General features: G+C 40.2%; 1 protein-coding gene across 1 annotated transcript; it reads right to left on the bottom strand.

Moving 5' to 3' along the window:
• Positions 1-71: 71 nt before the first annotated feature.
• mtnr1bb (melatonin receptor 1Bb) lies at positions 72-22,793 on the bottom strand. The gene is made up of 2 exons (XM_053645237.1): positions 22,242-22,793; positions 72-880 (listed from the first exon to the last, which is right to left on the bottom strand). Exons 1-2 carry the CDS (start codon positions 22,435-22,437, stop codon positions 165-167), a joined length of 912 nt encoding a protein of 303 aa, XP_053501212.1. The 5' UTR covers positions 22,438-22,793; the 3' UTR covers positions 72-164.
• Between the last annotated feature and the right edge of the window lie 952 nt (positions 22,794-23,745).

Raw genomic sequence — 23,745 nt, 5'->3', positions numbered from 1 at the left:
GAGGCAAGAGAGAAAAGTGAGTCTGTGTGTCGTATTTATTCATTGTTAATGGCTGGTGAGGGTTTGGTTCGCATGCCATCTGTGGCAACTCTAGATGTTTCTGATACAAACCACTGTGGTATCCACACCGATGTTACAATACGCTTGTACTCCTTACGAAAATTTCAGTTGAGCAGCCCATAGATGATGGCATTGAGGCAGCTGTTGAAGTAGGCCATAAAATAGCTGACCACAAATAGCCAGTCAGGGATACGAGGGGCCATTACTTCTGGGTCCATAGCCACCACCAGGCCAATAAGGTTCAGTGGAGCCCAGCAGATGGCAAACAGCACGAACACCACAAACATGGTGACAAAGTTTCGCAGGTCGCTGGGTCGCACCCTGCCATGCTCCTTCATCTTCACTTTGCGCTGGACCTGGATGACCAGCACCCAGATACGGAGGTAGCAGAAGGTCACCACTGCAATGGGTACCAGGAAGTGCACCACCACCACTGCCACTGTGTATGAGCTGCTGGTTGTCTGTGTGAATGTGCATGAGTAGACCCTGGGGTCATAGCTCAGTGAGCCTACAAAGAAGTTGGGGAGGATGGCCAGCACAGTTAGCATCCAGATGAGTGCCACCAGTATCAATGTGTTGCGGAAGCTATAGAGGCGCCCATAGGCAAAGCTGTGGCAAATGTAGCAGTAGCGGTTGATAGCAATGCCTGTGATGTTGAACACTGAACCGATTACACTCAGGCCCATTAGGAAGCCACTCACTTGGCATTGTGTGTCCCCCAGCGACCATCCATCATGGAACAGTGCATACAGGACCAGTGGGTATGGGTAAAAAGCCACCACCAAGTCAGCAAAGGCCAGGCTAACCACAAACATGTTACCTGTAAGAAGGATAAGAAAGTTTAAAAAAAAAAAATAGCAGAACTGCTTTTGTGGGACACTAATTCCTACTTTCATTTGACCAAAATAACACCAAGGAATTGCAGCATACAATTTACAAAACATCATGCAGAATGATTTAATCTGCTGTAAACAGTTGGGAACATGAATGAAATATAATTGCAGTATAATAAGTATAAAGTAATAGGCTATAACTAAATCGCTTCCAGTTTCATAGGGAGCATGAGATGCTTACAGAAAGATATTTTGTTAGAACCTTTTGATGGGAAAAATTTAGACTCCCAGTCTCCCAATTGATGTGGCAGGGATGTATCTAATAGAAAGGAAGCATCTCCAGTTGTCTAGCAGAGTTTTTCCATGTGTGATAACAGCGGCAAAACGTACTATGTATGATTTTAAAAATAACACATTCCAGCACCCGATCACCACTTTGTATTTAAATACAAAACAAATGGAAACAAATGTCACTGATGTAGACTTGGTTTTATTGTGATGAAAATATATACATAAGGAGAGAGGGGATTTGAAACCATAATCTCTGGCATTGTTACCATATCCTCTACCACTAGACCATGCTCACCAGTTACATAAGAGAGGGGGCTCACGTTACGCAAGTTTGGCACTGAGGTCCAAATGCGGGATCACTTCTGTCCATGCACCACCTGGTGAATATTCTGCCACATCTGCAGTCAGGCAAATAGTGTGGAAATGCAGACAACCACACAATTATATTCATGGTTCCTCTCTTCCATAAAACATATATTGAGCTAAATTAGCCAACAAATTGCATTCATTGGATGTGCAATTTGGTGTTATCATCATGTATCATCATTGAATTGGCAGATTCACATCCAGAGACAACCTTCACTTTGTTGATGGATTTTTTTTATAGGTTGAATAGGGTTTTGCCCAAATACTTCCAACACATTGATGTTTCTACACAAGCTGATCAGACCCTTGATCACTACTATACTGCACTCAAGGACAGCTACAAACCCCTCCCCCATCCCGCATTTGGTAAGGCTGATCACACCTCCATTCAACTGCTGGCTGCATACAAACAAAGGCTCAAACAGGAAAAACTAATTCTGAGAACAGTCCAATACTGGAGTGAGGAAGTCATCGTTAATCTACAAGGAAGCTTTGACACCATCAATTGGTTGATGTTCCATGATGTAGCAATTGGGGACATCAATGAATATACAATCTCTGTGACAGGCTACATTGCTAAGTGCATGGAGGATGTTGTCCTTAAGATCACAGTGAGGTCATTTCCCAACCAAAAGCTCTTGGTTAATGCTGAAGTCCTTGCCAAACTAAGATCACCTAAGCACCACTGGCCTATCACTGTAAAAAAAATATTTCTTGACTTTAGTAAGTTCAACTTATTTTATTCAGTTGATCCAATTAATAGCCGATTTAGTTGTATTGACATATTTAAACGAATTGTCTCAACATTTAATTATTTATATGGAATCACACGTGTTCAAGACAATATATTAACTATCAACCAATTACATTACTGCTTATGTCACGTACACAAGCCGTTAAGTTTACTTCACAAGCAAGGTTGTGCTCTTTTTCATCGGTGGATATCTTGGATGTGTCCAAGTCAGGTAATTCATTTTATTTGATATTAATCTCAAAATGTCTCTTTTGACAATTTGCTGATGGATGAGGTGCATTGTGACCATAGAAGCATTTGTAGGTGGTAAACTGCTTCACAGATGGTATTTCTCCACAAAACATTTTGAGGTAATTCATGTCACGTTTTTGAGGTAACCTTTGTAAGTTGAAACTCAATCGCAACTGGATTATGCAGCAAGACAATGATCCAAAGCGTACTGTAGGAGTAAGTTCTAGTCCCAGAAGTAAGTGAAAGACTGATCTACAGTTATCGTAAGCATTTGGTTGCAATTATTGCTACTACAGTTGGCACAACCAGGTTTTAACTTTAAGGGGACAATTCATTTTTCACACTGGTGATAGGTGTTGGGTAACTTTTTTGCTACAATAAAAAAGCAAATAAATAAAAACTGTATTATGAGTTTAATCAGGTTGCCTTTGTTTTATGTTCTATTTTGTTTGAAGATGTAAAATATTTAGTATGAGATATACACAAAAACGGAAGAAATCAGGGAGCATATTGCAAATACTTTTTCACAGCACTGTATATGGTGGCTAGTAGCTGGGGTTGAGTGGCAGCTGTTTTCAGCAGACCCCCGTGCGACTGAGAAGCCCTATTTAGGAACCGCACTGCTCCCCAATATGGGAAGGGCCTAGAAAAGGTGGACTAAAAATTGCCCAGTCTACCATCTCCCGATTAGGTTACTGTACCTACCTGGAATTCCATCTTGTGGTCAAAATAAGAAAATAATCCATCTCAAACTGGAATGTCAGGACTATACTGGATAGTGATGGCAACAGGCCTCATAGAAGGAGCATGCTGATTGCTGAGGAACTGAGGTGCTGCAACATGGACTTCGCTGCTCTTAGCAAGACAAGGCTCCTGGGTAAAAGTTCTCTGAAAGAAGAGGGAGGTGCGTACACCTTCTTCTGGAGAGGCTACCCCCTGGTGGCCAACTTCAGCATGGTGTGAGACTGGCAATCAGGAACAACACTACCAAGACTGAGGTGGTATGCCAATGGGCGTCCAGTCCCCCACCCACTACACCTGTTTTCACCATATAACATCGACCACTTCAATAGTTCCATCCTTTAATTAAATGGGCAGCATCATATCTGAGGACTGCAACATTGACCACAAAATCCACAACTGGATAAATCAAGCCTCTCATCCTTTGGCAAATAACAAAAGGTCTTTCACAACAAGCACCTCCATCTGCACACCAAAGTTGCCATCTATAAAGTAATCTGTGTCACTTTTTTCCTTATACAGAATCCTGGGTCACATACAGCCACCACCTAAAGTTGCTGGAACACTTCCATATAAGATGCCTGCAGCATGGTGCACACATGGTGTGATCGTGTACCACATTCCAAAGTGCTTGCCAGGGCAAACTGCAAGAGCATGTAGACCAACTACGCTGGCTTGGGCATGCTATCATGGCGCATAGTTTTTTTTGTAACATTCCGAATCGATTGTGAGTTTGTCATAATAAATCAGATAAAAATAATAAAAGTCCACCTCTGTTGCTTAAGTTGATATCGCCCAACAATTGCCTCGAAACACAACACTTGATTGCTGCAGTTAGACTGAGAGAGCAGAGGTAGCTTTAAAGATGAAGAGAAGCACTACCCAGCAGACTATTTTGCATTGCTGGTCAGAGAGGAACAATAAAAAATATAAAACACATACTCAGGAGGTAGGATAATATGATGTAATCTAGCTAATGACCCTCCCCATGTATTGTAGCTAGCTAACTAATTTAGCCATAATTTTCAATATAATAAGTTAGCGAAAAACTGCCTCATGTTATGTAAGCTACATTTTATTTTAATAGGTACCGTTATTATCAACAACAAGGTTGTTCACACTAAATGATGTGTACAGGCTTTATCAGTTAGAACGTGCATTCATTTGGTCTGTTATTATGCCCTTTGTGATTTGTTTTAACGAAACAATCATTTGATCATAAATGCTTGTCCGCAGGGGGTCAGAAGAAGTGGCACAAAGACCAGCTAAAAACATCACTCAGGAGATGTCATATCTGCATATCTGTCATATCTGCATGACTGGACTGGACTTGACTGGACTGGACTGGACATGACTCATGACTGGACAAATCTGCTGTTAATAGGTCCACCTGATGGCAGCTCTGCCGCACAGTAATAGAGCAGATGGAATTGGAGAGGAACATGAAGAAAAAGCAAAAATACTAAGGAGACATACAGCCATTCCTGCCCCAACTAACCCAGAATTCACATGTCCAACATATAATAAAAATTGTGGAACACAGATTGGACTCTATAGCCATCAAAGAACACACCGTTAATGAGGTGAAATGTAATCATCAGATGTGATGGACTACCATAAGTAAGTGTGTGTGTGTGTGTGTGTGTGTGTGTGTGTGTTTTCACTACACATACTTCATGCAGTCAGGAAGCTTGACAGAGTAATGCAGGCTGAAACATAGTTCTGCAGATGAGCACTTGCATTCTGAGACCCACACACTCCTCTGTTAGCATCCACATTACTCACTACATATCTCATGTGACTACATAAGACGGCTATCTCTGTGTATGTGAGTAGGAATTAATGTAATGTAAATGTATTAAATGTATGAGTGTGTTGTCAAATTGTGTCTCTTTATAAGTAAGCATGCTCAGCTCAAGGTACACTCCACTGCCCACATGCACAGGTAGGAAGAAATGGAAATATTATTAAAATAAAATGAAAGAATACATTTTTATTTAAGTATATAGTATATAATGTTTTTTATGTATATAGTACAATTGTTTTTATTTATTATTACAACAATTAACAGGCTATGTGGAAAACCCATGGTTTCCAACAAAATTAATAACAATATTCTGAAAAGCCATATGCATGTAGTTTATGGATTGCTATTTAGATACTACAGTTACACAGAAATATACTGCACAGTTAGCGGACACTACTGCTTATTCTTGAAACCCTTACAAACAACTTGTGGTGATGTAGGTGACTTCGGATTGTAGTTTTGGAGAATTTCTAACCCCAAGACACAACTAACTTATGCAATTCTCCAGCTGTGATCCTTGGATATTTTTGGCCACTCGAACCATCCTCTTCACAGTGCGTTGAGACAATATAGACACACTTCCAATTGCAGGTTGATTCATAACATTTTCAGTTGACTGGAACATCTTAATTATCACCCTGATGGTGGAAATGGGCATTTACAATGCTTGTGCTATTTTCTTATAGCCACTTCCCATTTTGTGAAGCTCAACAATCTTTTGCCGCACATCACAGCTATATTCCTTGGTCTTACCTATTGTTATGAATGACTAAGGGAATTTGCCTATGTGTTAGCTCATATTTATATTCCTGTGAAACAGGAAGTCATGATTGAACAATTTCCTATTCCTAGTCACCCAGATGTACTAAAATTTAACTATCAATGGGAATATACTTCAAATATATTTTTCCCATATGAATTCATAGGGGTGCCAATAATTGTTGCAAACCTATATTTAAAAAAGATATTTTTTATAAACCTATGTTGTGTTTGCAATAGTTTGATATCCATGAGACCAGAGTATTTTTGTGATTTTTAAAACAAAAATCAAAAGATTAAACAACAAAGTACATTTTTCACAGCCTTCTTTGCTCATATTTACCAAGGTTAAATTATTATTAGTGGAGATATATATATATATATATATATATATATATATATATATATATATAGTCTATACTATAATGCCTTGGTCATAAAACAGTTCACTAATTTATTCATCTTCTACATTACTTGAAGCCTCTGGGCTTTTTTTTGCCTTTGATCATAATCCTTTGATTATGGAGATTTGATGTATTTCACAGTTAAACTTTTCTCCAAAACTTTAAACCTTCAAACATTTAATCCAGCACTTAAAAAAGCTCTATACACTTTCTTTATGCTGATCATCACTCTGCACAATTCCAGAATTTTGGTAACACTGAAAAACAAATGAGTCTATAAAGTGAATGACATGAAATGGGTCATACCTGGAGGCGGATTACAATCAGGAAATTGTATAATTATATTTCAACACAGTATTTTTTAGACATAAAAAGTTTTCCTAAGTAGTGCAATTTTAGTTTTACATTTCAGAATGCTAGGGCAGTTTCCTTTGGAACTGGTAGAAATATCCTATGTGATTGTTTCCTAGCTGAACCCCAATGTCACGTTTGCAAGCAGGTGATGCAGGATACAAGTGCAGTTTAAGAGCTTTTTTAAGAGACAGGCAGACAGATCCAAAACATGTATCACAATCGTAATCAAAAACAAGCAAAAGGTCAGGCGAATGGCAAACAGGATAGACTAGGCAAAAACCAGAATCAATAAACAGGAGGATCAAAATACCATGAAACAAGAAATGAGGACCAAAAGGCTGCATATGGTATAAACACTCAATATTTCGCTCTGAACAAAGACACACGAGGGGTTTAAATACTACATGTAACTACATCGCTCTGGTGCTCAGCACAGGGGTTAGGGAAGTCTCTAACAGATCCCTCAACCAAGGGCGCTTCTCCTGAAGCTCCTTTCCAAAACTCCCCCTTGTGGTGGTCCAGGCCCTCTGGGCAAAATGTGAACACTAAGTACAAGGTCTTGAGGCAGGCATTGTCTATAATGTGGCCCTTTCCCAGAGGTGCCGGGGAGCAGACATGGCGCATACAGGCGGGAAGCAGTCTGTGGGTTGGCGACAGGCTCACTGGGGTCAGATGGTTGGGCTAGGACATGATTGCTAGGGTTGTTATGAAGAAAGCAGGCTTGGGAAGCTGTGTCCTCATCATCAGGCATGAGCAGAAATTGTTAGGCCATCTAGTCGCCCTCAGGCGTGAGCTGAGCTTGGTGGGCCGTCCCTTCTGCACTGCAGAGAGATGACGTAATATTCCTGGCCTGGATTGAACGTGGAGTCACGGCTACTGTGCTGCCAGCAGGAGGAATGAACCTCAAGGAGGAGCCCAAGGGGTGAGCGACTTTAACCATGAAGCTAGAAGGGGGAGCGATGCTCTCCGCGAGGTCACGGGGGAGCGAAGTTCTTTGCGAAGCCAGAGGGGGGAGTGATTCTCTCCGCAAAGCATGTGGGGGAGTGATGTCCTCTGTAGAGCAAGAAGGGGGAGCGACACACGGCGTAAAACAGAGAAAAGGAGCGACGTCTTCAGCGGAGCATGGAGGCAGAATGACATCCTCAGCGGAGCAGGATGGCCTCAGACAGGAACTTGGGGTGAGAGGTCGCCTTGTTGAGCTCTGGCTGGAGCACAGCAAGGGAGACCACCTCATGAGTCTCAGGCTGGAGCTCTGGAGATGAGGTAGCCACATTGACCTCTGGCTGGAGCTCTGCAGGAAAAACTGTCTCATGGGTCTCAGGCTGGAGCTCTGGAGATGAGGTCACCATGTTGACCTCTGGCTGGAGCTCTGCAGTGGAGACCACCTCATGGGTATCTGGCTGGAGCTCTGGAGATGAGGTCGCCATGTTGACCTCCAGGTGGAGCTCGGCAGGGGAGACCATCTTGTAGGTCTGAGGCTGGAGATCTGGAGATGAGGTCACCACATTGACCTCCCCCTGAAGCTCTGCAGGAGAAACCGCCTCGTAGGTCTCTGGCTGTAGCTCTAGAGATGAGGTTGCCATGTTGACCTTTCGCTGAAGCTGGGCTGTGGAGGCCACCCTCATTAGGCAAATGAACTCAGCCATGCTCCCTAGGCCAAGGTGATCTGTGGTGAATAGGAGCTCTGCCAATGGAGAGCAGAGCCAGAGAGCTGGGACAGCAGGAACATGAGCCATTGTCTCTCTTCAGGTTTGGGGTTTGATAAGCTCTCAAAATAGATTAGGCTCTGAAGCCATTGAAGGGGTCTGGTGATACATGAAGGTCCACTGGGGGAAGTGAATGGAATCAAACACCAGCATAGTGATCCTAGGTGTAACGCTCCCCTCGCTCTCCTGCTGCATACATGTTGAAAGACGTATTCTGTCCCGTTTGCAAAGAGGTGATGCAGGATGCAAGTGCAGTTAAGAGCTTCAGTAAGAGGCAGGCAGACAGATCCAAAATGTGTATCACAGTCATAGTCAAAAACAAGCAAAAGGTCAGGCGAACGGCAAACAGGATAGACTAGGCAAAAACCAGAATCAATAAACAAGAGGACGAAAATAGGATCATACCATGAAATGAGAAACGAGGATCAAAAGCCTTGGTACGGTATAAACGCTTAATACTTCAGACTGAACAAAGACACACGAGGGGTTTAAATACTACACGTAACCAAGGGTAAAACATAAACAGCTGAGACACATTAGGAAACAATCAATAATGTAACAGGGGAGGTGATATGACATTAACCATAACATACACACATGTAATGGTAAACAGACAATGTCAAAAACCTGGAAGTGTGCGCTGTTGCACTTCGGGCAAAGTCAACACCTTGTGATTATTACCCAACTAGGCAACCTATAAAACTGCATCACTGCTATGTCACATTTGTCCTCATTCCCATTCTTGTCTTGCCAAGGAGCTGAGGAAGTGAGATCAAAGATGCTAAATATAGTGCTTTAAGCCTCAGTTTTGGCTGAGTCTGATTTTGTTATTGTTACAGTAAAATGAGTACAGGGTACACAGAGATGACAGTGCAGTGAGTGCCCAAGCCTTCAGAGCATCATTCACCTAAATTGTTAGGGGATCCCAGCACAATCTCTGAAAATACGCAAACAATGGGCCGATTTTCCCCTCCCGAAGAAGCTTTCCAACTGAAGCATCAGAGCTTGATGACATTAGACCAGTGGCTACTGAGTTCACAGTCCACAGGGTGTAGTTTACTAATCACTAATGCCAAACACAGGGATCAGCACCATAGATGGGCACTGCCCAATGCAGTTGGCTGGATATACTGACATTCCAATTGTTGTGGAGTATAGATTATTCTGCTTCTCAGCTTTTCTACATTTATTGTGAAATTTTGACCTATTAATTAAAGTGAAAAACAATAAGAATAATTTTAGGTGTAATTTTTTTTATTCATGTTTTTTTTTAAAATGTTCAATAACCTTGTTGCCTAAATGTGCACACCCATAAATAAATACTTAGTTGAAGCACCTTTAGATTTAACCACAGTATTCAATCTGTTTGGGTAAGAGGCAATCAGTTTGGCATATCAATAGCAATATTTTGCTATTCTTCCATGCAAAAGCATTCAAACTCTGTCAAATTGGGTGGGCATCTGCTGTGCACAGACCTCTTCAGGTCACCCCACACATTTAGGTCTGAACTCTGGCTGGGCCATTCCAAAACCTTGACACTGTTTTAATGAAGCCATTCCTTTGTTTATCTGGGGGTTTGCTTTGGGTTCTTGTCATGCTCAGAGGTGAAATCCCTCTTCATCTTAAGTGTTTTAGCAGAAGCCTTAAGGTTTTGTGCCAAAATTGACTGGTATTTGGAGCAATTCATTATTTCCTCCACCCTGTTTAAAGTCCCAGTTCCAGCTGAAGAAAAATAGCCACAATGTATGATGCTGCCACCACCACCATGCTTCCCTGTGGAGATGGTGTTCTTTTGGTGATGTGTTGCGTTTTTGTGCCAAACATATATTTTGGTATTATGGTCAAAAAGTTAAACTTTGGTCTCATCAGACCTTAACATGTTATTCCACATGGATTTGTGAGATTGGATGCATTATATATATATTTTTTTTTGTTAAAAAAGGCTTCCATCTTGCCACCCTACCCCATTGGCAGCTTCCCTGACCAATTTTCTCCTGATCTTCTCATCAATTTTAGAGGGACGTCCTGTTCTTAGTAGTGTCATGGTCGTGCCATATTTTCTCCACTTGTTGATCATTGTCTTTACAGTGTTTCATGGTACATCCTATGTCTTGGAAAATTGTTTGGCTTTGTAAGACTCTACAGCGGGTGGTGAGAGCTGCCCAAACCATCTCTGGAACAGTCTTACCAATGCTGGAGAGGCTCTACCAAACCAGGATCATCAGGAGATGCCACAATATCATTAAGGACAATAGCCACCCACAGGCCATGAACAACGCTCATCCACTGCCCCTCCTCCCAGCACTGCAGACTCAGTTTGCCTTCTGATCTTGAGAGATCCCAAGCTTTACCCCACCCTACTTACACACATTTATAAATGAGAACAACACCACTACCGAGCCTACCTCTGCATCCCTTTGCACATGAACATCTTCCATGTTAACATTGCACATATACACTTTCTCTTGCACATGGATGTATATTGGTCTTTTTTCTTGCACCATTTGCAATGTGTTTTTTCTGTTTTCCTTTTGTCCTGTTTAAATTATGTCTGAGGTTATGCTGGCTCAAATTTTGCCTATTACCTGAAGACACTTAACATAGAAACAGATACTCACATATTCAATTGGAGCAAAAAAAGAAGACACCAGCCGTGAGTGAGAAGAAGCAAGGGTCCAGGTTTATTCGTTCCGTTCCACCACACGAGATCCCCACAGTTTGAGACGTCCCAAAATGCGATCTAAAAAAACCAGAGCTGAAGCTCTTCTATTTATACAGTTTTCTTAGGGTCAGGATGACCCAGACACCAATGTGTTTTAGAAAGAGCCCTCCCACAATACCATTATGTTTTAGAAAGAGCCTTCCCCGAACACCATTAGGTTTTCGAAAGAGGACTTTCCGAATACCATTAGGTTCGAAAGTGGAGAGAGACTAAACAATTTAGAGAGACCTTGGTCTCACTATTATCTCGCGGGGGCAGCTTGACCCTTATAAATGGCTCTTCATGGTTTTCTCTTAAAATTAAGGCCTTCCTTGCGAGACAAGAATCTTCACCATCTGAATTATGAGTAAGTTACATTTTTCTGTATTTCTGGTTTATAATTTATTTTCATATTTGCTCTATATCTCTATTTTATATATAGTTATACTGCTTGCAAAATGGTTTACTGTACTTCCTACTTCATAATATCATTGTATCACCCTTCTACTATCCTACATATCCTACTACTCTTTATTTTTATAAAGAATATTTTATAAAGAGTATATATTTTATTATTATAAGATATTACCCTTATAATATCTTAATACTCCTTTTTATTATTCTTATAAAGTTATAATGTTATGTGTGTGTGAGAGAGAGAGACAGAGAGTGTGTGTGTGTGTGTGTTATGTCTTCATGCCTGCCCTTGACTGTACGAGAGTGTGTGTGTGTGTGTTTGCACTCCTCAGCTCTTACACTTCTTTTTGACTAATAAAAGATAGTGTGTTACTCTTAAAAGATCTTAAAATGTGAATCCAATTCGTCAATATCCGCCTAATACCGCTTCTGTGTGTCTAGGTGCCCGTCGTCATTTTTCCTTCTCTTCTTTACCGGAGGGGCTGGATTTGGACCTGAACACTCACTATCAGCTCGCGCATCTCACTGCTGATATCATGGTGCTACTTAATGTTCTTCGCAGCACCCCCTCTGGAAATGTAAATGCGGGGTCCCCCTCCGATACAGAATCCACCCCATGAATGTGTGTATTGACGCCTCTACACAGACAGACCCTCCCTCCAGCTTTCAGTCTGAGGATGACGCCACCTTCTCCGATCTGGGCTCTGACCATTCTTCCCTCTTCTCACCTGTCAGTCCGCCCTACTCCCAGTGGTCTCCTTATTTCACCTTTGCTGACTATCCCATGTCCCCAGGACGCACCCCATTTTCTTCCCCCTACCGCTCTCCTCAAGATTACGCACCCACCAGTCCTGTGAATTATCAATAAAATTACATATTACTCATACTGGGTCTCCCTCATGTTTATTTCATGTCATTTTTATCCACAACAGTTGCTGGGAGGATTCACACAGTAAGAATTTCATTGAATCTTGAAACTTGAGTGTTGGCTAAGAGGCTCAGTGAATGCTCAGAGCTTGACAGCCATATTGCATATGTATTTTTCAGTAGTGGCAACAGATGCACACCCTGAAGTGTGTCCAACAAACATTTTCTCCTTTGAGGTATATTCCTTAGGAAAGCTGGAAGTAATAATGACATGCCTCAATACAAGGCTTGGGGTCAGCCTATCAACTTTCTTGCTGCGTGCTATGTGCTGTGCGTCTAGTGCTGCACCATATTCAGGACCCCCTAGTATATGCAGACAACAAAGTGTTGGGTTTTTTTTTTTATCAAACACAAGCAAACTGAATGCAATCTTGAGGTGGGCAAGCAAGTCTTAGAAGTAGGCAGATGTACACATTCTGTCTCTAAGAGGTGACTAGCTGCCTACTACTAGTCTGATACAATCAGACATTGGTTGTGCTATCTTGCATCATGTCTGTGCCCAGGAATTGGCAAATTTACAAGGAGGTAGTTCAGCTAATTATACTTGTGGCAGGACACAAGCTGACTGTCCAATATGGTTCACAGACATGGCAGAGGCAGAGTCTTTTTGGGACAGGAAGTATTAAAGCATGGTTCAATTCAATTCAATTTTTATTTGTATAGTGCTTTTTACAATAGACATTGTCTCAAAGCAGCTTTACAAAAATATCAACACGGTATACAGATAATAAAGTTGCAAATTTATCCCTTGACTGGCCAAATCTACAGCTGTATGCTTTTGCACCACTGTCACTGCCATGGTTCTAAATGTTGTTGACTTTAATGAAAGATCCATTAGACCAGGCCTGCTGTCCCAGATTAATGGGTCATTGTGGCACAGCAGCTAACACACCTTGAAATAATGGGTCTGGCCCTTAGGAGCAACCTCAGCATACTGGCATGTTTGCAAGGGTCCAGATACACTCTTATGAGTGTGTGTGTGCGTGTGTGTGTGTGTGTGTGTGTGTGTGTGTGTGTGTGTGTGTGTGTTTAATCAACGTGCCAGTTTTATGACGGCAGGTGACAAGAATGTGGATTTGGAGCCCATCAGTGTCTTCAACATGACATATGACCCAATGGAAGATGTTGATATAAAGCGGATTAATCCAAAGGCAATGTTTTGTTTGTGTTCTTCAGAAGACAAGTCAGCAAATTGCATGCATTATTAGACAATGCAGTGCCTGCATTGGGGTCCAGTTCAAACAGTTCATGTCATGCTGTGGCCAAGGTATTGAAGTTGTAGCAGGCCAGCCCTGTGTCCACTGAGGACTCTCAAGTTCTGTTTAAGTCATTTCCAGCTGCCATGTCACTGACCAGCTATGTGTTTACTTTATGCCACACCATTAGACACCTTTAGGCAGTAAAGAGTTAACCAACTGGGTAAGGAAAGTCAAAGGGGATATTTATCTACTATATGATTCACTGAAAAAAATCACCTGCAGAAACTTTTATTAGAACTTTGTAGCACAACTTGGTGGACATCAGAGGACAAAGGTGCACCATGATAGCATTAAAGTGTTACAAGGAAAGTTACTGTGACCAAATAAAATCAGGTTGACCAGCTGCAGTCTCTCTCCCTAATTATAGTCAGTGCAAACTGTGCACATCAAAGGTGCAAGTTTGATGCGCACCACCCTTAAAAATGCCCCCAGGTCCAGTAAGATGCTTATGTAAGCCCTCTCTTCAAATGATCAGAATGCATTTATTAGAGATATAGAGAGGGATCTGGATAAGAAATTTGATTTTATTAAATGTAATGTTCCACATGCAGAGCTGAGTCAGATGGATTGAAATGTAAGATTACTATTTTCTTCATGGTCAACTATGAAGGACATGAGTGTAAAACCACTGCTAATGATAGCTTCTGTGTGCATAACACAAATAAGGTACCTTAAGAACTGTTGGCAGCCTTCAAAACAATCAGCAAACATGAATATTAAAGAATAACATGAAATAAGTGAATATTTGAGCTCAAAGGTAGAGGGAGATAGTATAATTTGTTTTGTTTAGTTTTTATTTGTTTGTTTCTTGTTTTAATAAATCCTTGTTTTAAGGATTTTTTTCTACAAATCACTGATTTCAAAATTATCAGCACCCTTATGTTTTGTGATGCCTGCTCTTGAGAGGATAATAGCATTGAGTCTAAGCAGAGGGCTAAGTCTGAATCTCCTGGCAGACGGAACCAGAGTTTGGGCTGAAATATTTTGGGGCATAGTGATTAACTTCACAAGAGCCCCTGAACCACAAGTCACAAACTGCTCCAAAGTAGAGGGTTCCCTGGTGGACTAGTGGCTAGCATGCAGCACTCTGACCACTGTGGTCAGGTTCAATTCCTGATTGGGGAACCAACCCCAGCCACTGGAGAGTTGCATGGTCCTAAGCTTTGAAAATGGGTAGGGTTGTGTCAGGAAGGGCATCCAGCATCAAACTTGAGCCAGAATCAAAATATGCCAGCAGGTGGGCCATTGTGGCAACCCTTCTCAAGAAGCTCCTGTTAAAGGGCTCCATTCACTGTTCCTTCAATTATATGAAGTCTGCCAATACCATGCAATGAAAAACAGCCCCACACCATGATGCTTCCACCTCCAAACTTCACTGTTGTTATAGTGTTTTTAGGGTAATGTGCAGTGCCATTTCTTCTCCAAACATGGTGTGTAGTATGACAGACAAAAAGTTCAATTTTGCTCTTGTCTGACCAGACTACACTCTCCCAGTATTTCATAGGCTTGTCCAAATGAATTGTAGTAAACTTAAAATGAGCTTTGACAGTGTTATTGTTTGACAGACATTGCCTATTGTTTTCTCTGTGACGATGGTACCAGCTGCCTCCAAGTGTTTCTGGAGATCTTTCCGAGTGGTCCTTGGCTCTTGGGCTACTCTTTTGACTATTCCTCTGACTCCCTGGTCAGAAATCTTGTGAGGAGCTCGTGTGTGTGGCTGGTTGATGACGGCGTGATGCTGTGTGAATTCTTTATACTTGCAGAATTCTTGAGTTAATACTGATGTCTGGTGAAAAGTTAATGTGAGTAACCTCATTGGAAATATATTTACTGAAAAAAAAAGCTGTTCAATACTTATTTCCCCCCACTATTATATATATGCCCTCATCCTGATTTCTTCTGTTTTTGTGTAGATCTCATACCAAATTGTTTCAGAAATCAAAGCAAATCTAAGATAAAACAAAGGCAACTTGAGTGAACACAAAATGCAGTTATTAAATGATATTGTTTTTTTTTTTTTGAAGCAAAAAAGTTATCCAATACCAGTGGGGTCTGTGTGAAAATGTATTTGCCCCAGTAGTTACTAATTTCCAAAATCTATGAAACTGCATTTATAATGGGGTTCAGCTAGACTAGACACAACCAGGCCTGATTACTGTTGGTTAAAAAGGTCTTACCCATTAACACACTATGCCAAAATTGAAAGAAATTTCAGAAATGATGAGGAAGAAGGTGACTGAAATACATCAGTCTTGGAAGGTTTACAAAGCTATTTCAAAGGCTCTGGGACCCCAAAGAACAACAGAGAGCCATTATCTCCAAATGGAAAAACTCAGCACAGGAGTGAACCTTCCCAGATGTGGCCGACCTTCCCAAATTCCCCAAGAGCAGAGTCACTACTCATCCAGGAAGTCAGAAAAGAGCCAAGGACAACATCAAAGGAACTACAGGCCTCTCTTGCATCAATAAAGGCTACTTTTCATGACTCCACTATCAGAAAGACACTGGAATCATCTATGGAGGAGTGGCAAGGTGAAAACCACTGCTATCCCAGAAGAACAGCATGAACGCCTCCTTGGTCATGGTGCTGGGCGTTCAGGGTGTGCTTGCTGGTGCTCTTGGATCAGGAACGGATCCAGTATGTCCTTGGCATCTACCCACGATCTCTCTTTTGGTCTGTAGCCCTCCCAGTCCACCAAGTATTGCATCTGGCCTCTTCTTTGTAGAGAAGAGGCCAGATGCAATAGAATCTATGATCTATGATCTCTTTGACCATATGTAGATATAGACCATATATAGACCACATAGAGTCAATGATCTCTTTGATCATATATGCTGGCACTATCAACTTCCAGTGGAGGTGGAGGCTCGGGATCTGTGGTCCTGGGGCCAGACCGGTTTCAGCAAGGACACATGGAAAGTGGGAAAGATGCATTAGTTAGCAGGAAGCTCTAATCATTATGTTACTGGGTTTATTTGTCTGCTCATTTTGAATGGACCCACATACCTTGGACTGAGCTTCCTGCAGGGCAGCCGTAGCTTGATAACTTGGATAAGATTTTTTTGCTTCAATAAAAAATACAAATAAAAACTGTATTATGTGTTCAGTCAGGTTGCCTTTGTTTATGTTGTATTTCATTTGAAGATCCAAAACTATTTTGTATGAGATATACACAAAAACAAATCAGGATGGGGGTAAATACTTTTCCCCAGCACTATATGTAAGGAGCATGAGGGTAAGAGACTACAGCTCAGAAGTCACTTCTTTTATCAGGAGAAACAACACCACAGCTCTGTTTACAACACATATGTTCATTTGTAAAATGAACCCAACTTACACTGTACTTCCATATTTGGATAAAATCTATTCACGCATACCAGCTGTACCAGCATGATATATCATTCTGGTTCTGGTGTGAGTCATGCCTATCCGAAATGTAAAAAAAATGAGGCTGACTTTAAAGCTACATCATCCATGTGTACCATAGACTCTAACCGAGATCACCGTTAGTTTTAAACTGATGCTGCATTAGGAAATCAATATGCAAAATTTAAGAAAGCATTATCTACATGCTCTGTCATGCCTCTGTCATTTATTTTAACTGTTTATTAAATGGCAATGAAAAATAATACAAATAGCATGCAAATGTTTTGCTTGGCACTTAGATTACACTCCAATCTGTTTAAAAAATGAGACTGCACTGGGTCCTAACATCAAATATATTTGGTATTTGGTATTTGCCATATATTAAATACCACTCACAATACCACATAAACTCAATCAAAGACCAAAATGTGGAACTACTGTACAATTGGTGATTTGATCCATTTTTACCATTTTACCAATTTCCATGTCTTCATTTTTCAAGATTCACCTCTTAATTTTGTTGCAGAAATCTTTTGTGTTATATACTGAAAATATAATGGCCAAAGTAAATTGGGCTTCAAGAGTGGTTTAAATACCCAGAGATTTACATTACAAATTTACAAAAAAATTTGTTTCTTATTAGACGAGCTTAATTCCTTATGTCTTCTTTTACACTGATGTGCACTATGCATAAAATCAAGCAAATACAGGTGAAAAGCTTCAGTTAATATTCACATCAAGCATCAGAATGAGGGAAAATGTGATCTCAGAAACTTGACCTGGTGCCAGAGGGGCTAATTTGAGCATTTCAGAAACTGCTGATCTCCTGGGATTTTCAAGAACAGTCCCTTGACTTTATATAGAATTTGTCCAAAAAAATATATAAATAACAATCATCCAGTGAGCAGCAGTTCTGTGAGTGGAAATGCCTTGTTCATGTGAGTGGTCAGAGGAGAATGGCCAGGCTGGCCGATTTTGTGCCCAGGGCCCATGGTCATGATAATCTGTCCCTGATTCAGTCAAGAGCAGTAAGTTATTTTCTCTTTTGTTTGATAAACATTAATAGCACAGAGAGCAATAGGTATATTAGGCTGCTAATTATACTGATTATACTGATCCATTATACTCATAGACATCCAGTTTACACCCAACTGTTTACATTCACTTCAGACATAATCGACTGTTTACATGAATACTCCACACGATTGGCATTTTGACATAATTGCGTGTGTATTTGCCCATTCAAGCACCACAAGAAAGAGAACTGAATTTGCGATCGCATGCTGAGAGACGTGGCTTTCTGTGCATGCACTTCAGCTGTGTGTCAGTCAGCATGTGCACCGCACTGAGTTCTTTTTCACAGCATATTGTGCTTGATTACTCAATTTAACATCAAGCACGTCCCAATTTCGTGATTGCCTTCTGAGAGAGGCAGCTTCCCGTGCGCACACTTTGGCAGTGTACCAATCAGCACTAGCATCGCACTGAGTTCTTTTTCATGACTTATTGTGCTTAATGACTCTTTTTAAAGTGCACCTATTATGGTTTTTCAAATATTACCTTTCATGTAGTGTGTTATATAGCTGTTTGTAAATGTAAAAAGTCTGCAAATTTGCATTTAAAAGGGGTTATTGACTCCCAAAAGAAGGAACCGATTCTGAACATCTGAAATGAGTCGTTAGTAATTCCAGACTTACTTCCTGTACTAACCTACATAGGTTTGTAACAAAAGCCCCAGCCTCTGGTCTTCATCGGCTGCTTGCGAACAGACAGAGCTGAAACTTGTCATAGTAGTGGCCGTTTACTTTTTGAAACAGGCTGATGGCGGCAGACCAATCACAGCAGACTGGGACATCTGACCAATCAGAGCAGAGCCTGAAAGGAGGAGTTTAGAATGAATCCTTTAGAACGGATAATTGATTGAGTCGGTTTTGACACTCGGGGAAAAAAGGTAATTCTGCAATTTAAACTATGAGCACATTAAAGTGTTTTTTGACCTTGGATGCATGTAAATCTATTGTCTAAAACAAAACAAAATTAGGCACATTTCAAAACCATAATAGGTACACTTTAACATCAAGTATGTCCTGCACTTTATAGTCTCATTCATGCGTTTCATCACTCTAAAGTTTCAATAGTGCTGTGCTATGTGTATATGTTTACATAACACGATATACATGATATAACAAAATCTCTAAGGATAGACATTTTATACCATTGCCATGACATATACTGTCATACCGCCCAGCCCTAATGTGTAGTATGGGTGGGGCAATGACAAAAATTTGTATTTTACAAACCTAGAATTTGGTTTCAGATGGAGTAGGGTATAGTGCATAAGTCATATAAGTCATATGACCTACAATTTTTTATGTATTTTTGAATGTAACAGCATTTTCATTTTATGGTGGACTATTTAAATGCATATTATCAACCACTTTCATAATGCATTTTTTCCTATCAGATTACCTATCTTGGACTGGTTGGTGGCTTTGACTTGAAACACACTGTGTGGAGAGTGCTGAAAGCCACTTTTACAACTGTCATGGCATGTTTTATGAATTGGAGATGAGTCACTGGGAAGATTGGTGTCCAACGCCTGGACCAAAGGACATCAAAGGACGTTGTCATTGGTGAGAACCTTTTTTATAAGTCATTTTTATTTGTATAGCACTTTGCACAATACACAACTTTTCAAAACAACTTTAAAGAAAGTCATATTGTAAGTTCTGTTATCTCAATATTAGTGGTTCACTGGATCACAAAAATCACAAAACTCAGGGTTCAGAGCTTAAATCCCGCAAACAGAGCTTTTCTCTTAAAAAGCTTTTTCTCATTTTGTGCCCTGTTTTTTACTTAATCTGTGAAATCGGTCTACACTGTGGAAGAAGCACGGATGATATGAAAACAAACATGCACTGGACTTTGCATGTTTGTTGGATCTCTACCAGGTCTGTCACAATATCAGATTTTTCACACCATGGTTATCATGGCCAAAAGAATTCATGGTATGATATATCCCGATATCTATAGAAACCTTGAAAAAATAACAACTGATCTTTACTTTGTTTATTTTGTGTTTTGCTTTCTTTTGTTAGCCAATGAATCACACCACTGCATACAACAATTGAGACTCTGGCTTTCTCTGGCATCTTTGACACTGCCTAAGAAATAACCAGGAGAGAGAAAACACTGTCAAGTTCAACAGTATTATAAATAAGCTTTAACAATATAACTAATATCTTAACCAAGAAATGGCATATCCAAACATTGTAGACTCATTTGAAAGAAAACATTTGACAGCTTGTTGTCATATCGTCAGAATTAATTAAATCAATGATAAAATTCAGAGCTTTATCGAACATTTTTGAGACCATGCTATGTGATTTCCTATGTGATGTCCGATGTTGCCTCCAGAATTTCACGTATCAACATACAGTTCGTCTTCGTTATGGTACCATATACAGTTTTGGGTGTTTCAAGTTTCAAGTGCAGTTAATTATTTGTCATGATATACGTGCAAATAGACGACTGTTTGAAGCCATGGGTTGCGTCCAAAACCACATACTTACCTACTTTATAGTACATGTATTTCACCTACTATATAATAGGTAAGTAAGCGGTTTCGGACGCAGCCGTGCTCTCGTTTGCCATCAAATGGTTGAGCACTGCCGTGTGTGTACGTATCCTGTCGCACAATGCGGTGAAAAGTCCCACACAACATTAATAGTGTGATTAAGGTGTTTACATGTCTGTAATGCGTGTCGATAATGCGACTAAAACAGGCATACTCTACATGTCTTAATTCGATTTGTGTTTAATGTGAGTATGACTTTAGCCGGATTAAGGTCATCAATAATTGCTGTTACATTGTAGTTTATTAATCAGAGTATTGTCTTAATCGGGTTAATATTGGATTTTTGTTGTCTATGTAAATGTACTGACTGTGTATTTTTGTTCCTCCTTGCATTCAGTCGTGGTCCGGTATTGTTCGTGTGTTTGTGCTTGCACGCTGTCTCGCATCATTGTGGATTACCTGAGTTTACTTCGTGTTAATAAAAACACTTCTATTTAAATCTTCTTCATTGTCTTTTGGACTAAAACGTAACATTAATGCTTCTCATCCGTGTTGTTTTTATATCAGAGTGCGCATGCCGTTTTGATGCAGCATACAAGCAGTGTTTTACCCAGTTGGTGGAAAAAAAACTTTCATACAGTGGCCAATCAGAGGTGTTTAATCTGTTAATAATTGCAATTACAATATTAAAGGAAATAATTGACATTTATGATTTTTTAAATATAATCCTGCAGCCCTAGCGTCCAGGTTGCATTGCTGCTAACATTATTTATATTCATGTTTATTGCAGGTGCAGGCAGAATCCCCTTACTGGAAAAGCCTCAAATAAAGATATTGAATTTAACATCATTAAATGGTTGCACTTGGCTGGAGACAAAGCGAGTGGGAGGAGGGAGCAATTGGCCCAACAACACATTGCCAACCCTCATTAGAGACTTCCCTGCACATCAACGCACTTCTCAAGTTCTCGTTTACGTTATCTTTACCAAGTTACTGTGACTTATTTTTATAACTCTTATTAGACTAGTTTACATAACATAACATAATACACACTTTAAAACACGAATTTGGGTGTAAAAAAACTAAATAGTCTAGACTCTTTGAATGTTATTTATTTTATTTATTAATATTTATTCTTAAATGTTTTCAGCTGAATACCACTGTAATTAATAAGTACAACTGAGTAGCTTTTGTTGTTGAGTGTTTTTTGCATAATACTGTCAGCTGAATGTGGGCCAGATAAGGAGCATTAGATTTTAACAGAACTCAACCATACTAAAATTGCACATGCTCACACGGGCCACATAAAATGTTATTATTTGGCTCATGCTTGGTGGAGTTAGGGCACTGCTTTGTTTCAGTTCTGGCAGAGAACATGTGGGCCATATTTGGACCGCCAAAACAAAATCTAATCTGGGCCACAGCTTGGATGTTTATTTGGGCCAAAGGAAATTTGCTGACTGGGAACTTTATTTCAGAGTGCAATGAAAGCCCTATAGGTGTAGGGCTATATAGTTACACCTTAAACTTTTGCTGAAGACCTGGATTGACAATGAGTTTCCAGAATCCTTGACAAAATCTACAGAAGGGTCGTTTTTAAATGACGTTTTTAAAAGTACGCCTGTTCGTTATAAGGTAAACGAATAAGATCATTTGAAATATACTGTAGAAATATTATGCTACTCACCCACGTTTCTCAGTTTACGATTCCGGAACACAGAAATGATGACCAACAAATTCCCCAGCACATCGACTACAGTGGTGAAGATGAGCACGCTGGCCAGCAGCGCTATGGCCCAGGCGGGGCGCGCGCCGGAGTCCGACACGCGCCCGACGTGTCCCACTTCCCGAAGGGTCCCGAGGAGAGGGACGTTTTCTGACATGCCGGAATAAACTCAAGCGAATACTACTCCAAGCTCAGTTCATTGAATATTGAAAACAGAACATCTAGTCTTTGTAGTTATTAGGATAATAATGCTTATTGTTGTTAATAAGAAATACAGATTACTGCAAAATGTTGGACATACAGTGGACAAACTGTCTTTCGTTTAATCTTCATCATCTGTTTAGTTTTATCAGTTTTTTTTCCTCCATAATTTTAAAAGCCAGCCATCCCATTGCTTAACTGATTAATTACAGAAGTGTTAACGCTCAAATCCCTGATGTCTCCATTTGCCTGCCACAAAGACGACGGCACAGCGCGATCCTTTACATCCTGTTGGCGCGTAAAGTCATGCATCGTTGTTTTTCCCGCTTTGCTCCTCTCCAAAATACTGAGGAATATAAGGGGGACTTCGCGCACACCGCTTCTCCAAGGCAACATCCGACCATAATGAATTATAATAACAGTCACAACGAACCGGAGAGAGGATAGGCTCGTCGCAGAGAGAGGTGGCAAATCACCAGCCGGTTCGGGCAGAAGTCTTTATGAACAGCGCGCACTGATGATTCGCTGAAGTTACGTGCACAGTTACCTCTCGTTAGAGCACAAGCTTGCAGTAACGTTTTAACGTTATGGATTCAAATTTTAACACGCATTGATCAGTGTTGCATGCAAAAAGAAGCAGAGTTTGACTCTGGGCAATTGGACTCTAGTTCCATATTACCTAATGATCCATATTACCTAATATTCAGTCAACAGGTGAGGTGAATTCAGAAATACTGGGACAGTTTTTGAGCTTTCTCGCCAAGCGTTCTCGCCGTTCCCCAAGACATAATACATTTCTGGAATCCTCATTTTGTTTACTATGAACATGTTTACATTATACTATAAAATGTTTATATTCTATTCCAGAGAAACATGGCTTACCCTTTTGTCAAAAGTTTTTAAATGAAACATTTAGTAATTCGTGACATATTTTAATTGGTGTAGATCTGTGCATTCATCCTTAATACATGTGTAAAAACTTTGTTTATGGCATACCTTTTCATGACATTAGTAAATCAAATTTCAATAACAAGATTTGCCTTAAATCTCCTTTAAATGTATTAGCAACATATGATTATATTGTATGAATGTAGTATACTGAATTACATGAATATAGATCAATATATTTCATAATTAATTTCTTCCAGCAATAGCAACAATAACAGGTTTAGAAAATCTTCAGTATTATACACTAAAATACTTTACAGAAAGTCATAGGCTATTGTAATTTCTGTTATCTCAGTATTAGTGGTTCACTGGATCA

This window comes from Ictalurus furcatus, chromosome 16, assembly GCF_023375685.1.
Source record: "Ictalurus furcatus strain D&B chromosome 16, Billie_1.0, whole genome shotgun sequence".
NCBI classification, from domain to species: Eukaryota; Metazoa; Chordata; class Actinopteri; order Siluriformes; family Ictaluridae; genus Ictalurus; species Ictalurus furcatus.
This window is presented reverse-complemented; position numbering and strand designations above follow the sequence as displayed.

Coding starts and splice junctions, on each gene's coding strand:
- mtnr1bb (XM_053645237.1), bottom strand. CDS start 22,437: ATGTCAGAAAACGTCCCTCTCCTCGGGACCCTTCGGGAAGTGGGACAC. Junction 881..22,241: donor TCGTAAACTGAGAAACGTGG/GTGAGTAGCATA, acceptor TCCTTCTTACAG/GTAACATGTTTGTGGTTAGC.